At 36.5% G+C, this 1,649-nt stretch overlaps 1 protein-coding gene across 1 annotated transcript in view; it reads left to right on the plus strand.

The window, feature by feature from the left end:
• LOC100641326 (fibrillin-1-like) overlaps nucleotides 1–1,649 on the plus strand; it is an 11,709-nt gene that overhangs the window by 7,362 nt on the left and 2,698 nt on the right. Inside the window, exons 36-40 of the mRNA XM_020004268.1 lie at nucleotides 3–61; nucleotides 113–235; nucleotides 280–402; nucleotides 445–564; nucleotides 617–739. Coding sequence (XP_019859827.1) covers nucleotides 3–61; nucleotides 113–235; nucleotides 280–402; nucleotides 445–564; nucleotides 617–739 — 548 coding nt within the window. The remainder of the gene's footprint in view (nucleotides 1–2; nucleotides 62–112; nucleotides 236–279; nucleotides 403–444; nucleotides 565–616; nucleotides 740–1,649) is intronic.

Below are 1,649 nucleotides of genomic sequence, written 5' to 3' on the forward strand. Positions count from 1 at the left end.
AGTTATATTTGCCAGTGTCAAATAGGATATCAGCTAGACAGTGACAGCCACTCTTGTAATGGTCAGTTAAAAAATTAGAAAGCATAAAAACTATTAGAGCATTGTGTTATAGACATTAATGAATGTGGTACTTTCAATGGAGGATGCAGTCAAAGTTGCACTAATGTCATTGGCTCTTATACATGTTCCTGCCAATCAGGATTTGTTCTTAACAATGATAATCACAACTGCACAGGTATACTGAAATGAATGAATTTTGTGTAGCTATTTTTTATTAAGATGTGAATGAGTGTCTTATTAATAATGGAGGGTGCCATCATAGCTGTGTTAATACTATTGGAAGTTATTCCTGTCAGTGCAATCAAGGGTTTACATCAACAGACAATGGAACAAATTGTGTTGGTATGTATCTGTGACTTATTCATACTACTGCACTATGCATAGATATTGATGAGTGTCTTACTGCTAATGGAGGATGTGAACAAGTTTGCATTAATAGCATTGGGGGATTCAACTGCTCTTGCTTGTCTGGATTTATTGTAGCCAATGATGTATTTTGCTCTGGTATGTTTAAACTTGCACAATCAAATAATTATACTCTACTAATTTTCTTCAGATATTAATGAGTGTGAGCTAGGTATAGCAAGTTGTTCTGATGGTTGTAGTAATACTGTTGGTAGTTACAACTGTTTTTGTCCTATTGGATATGAGCTCGCTAATGATAATTACACTTGTATTGGTAAGTTAATTAGGTTAAATTGAGATCATATTAGCAATACTGCTAGTGATTTTTCACTTCTATTAAATTCTGTGAGATGCATATACAATGTGTATAAAAAGTTTGATTTGATTCCAATTAGTAACGCGGTAGCGTTACTAAGTAGGATTCACCCCAAAACAAAATGTCTGCCACGACTTTTGCAGCCTTGCTATACGGGGAAAACGAGCTCCTCTGCTTACCAGACTTCATAGAGGACCTTATCTTGACCAGAGGACTCCATTGGTACTACTAGCGTGGCTCTAAACCTTGTCTAAGAGGAAAGTAAAAAATCGGCAAATCGGCCGTTTTGTTCAGTCCACTTTTTTCGTCTTCATCATCATCTTCTGTCAATCCAGTTAATGGAGGGTATCATGGTCTTTGGTCAATGCTACAAGGCTAATTTTTACACCATTCTACTCCAACTATCCATGCGCAGGTCCACAACTTTTCAAAAAACTCTGACAATAAGATAAAGTTGCCCTCTCTCTATCACCCCAGCCCAGCTCACCTCATTCCGCCATTTTGTTAATTAAAGAAACACGACTTAACATGTGCTCCAAAATATGGGTGTGGTCGCGCATGCTCAGATCTCAGAACTGGGAAAAGGGAGCAATTTTTTTATCTAGCTCTGCTTGGATCAACTGCAATACTTAGCGGAGGTTCCAGGCTTCCAGTTTCAGCTAAGAGAACTTAAGGTAGTTAGTCTTGGATATTATTGTTTTATTATGTGTGTTCAATAAATTGTATTTAAAAATACAAAAAATAATATTAATTCATGTTTTACAATGATCATGCATAAACTTGCAACAGAAACAACAGTCAACAGGACAAGATTGGAGTGAAGAGATGGGTACTGTCACTTCTTCTTAAACAAGGATTTATGCCAAGA

The sequence above is a fragment of the Amphimedon queenslandica genome, unplaced genomic scaffold (genome assembly GCF_000090795.2).
Source record: "Amphimedon queenslandica unplaced genomic scaffold, v1.1 AMPQUscaffold_13512, whole genome shotgun sequence".
In the NCBI taxonomy this organism is placed as follows: Eukaryota; Metazoa; Porifera; class Demospongiae; order Haplosclerida; family Niphatidae; genus Amphimedon; species Amphimedon queenslandica.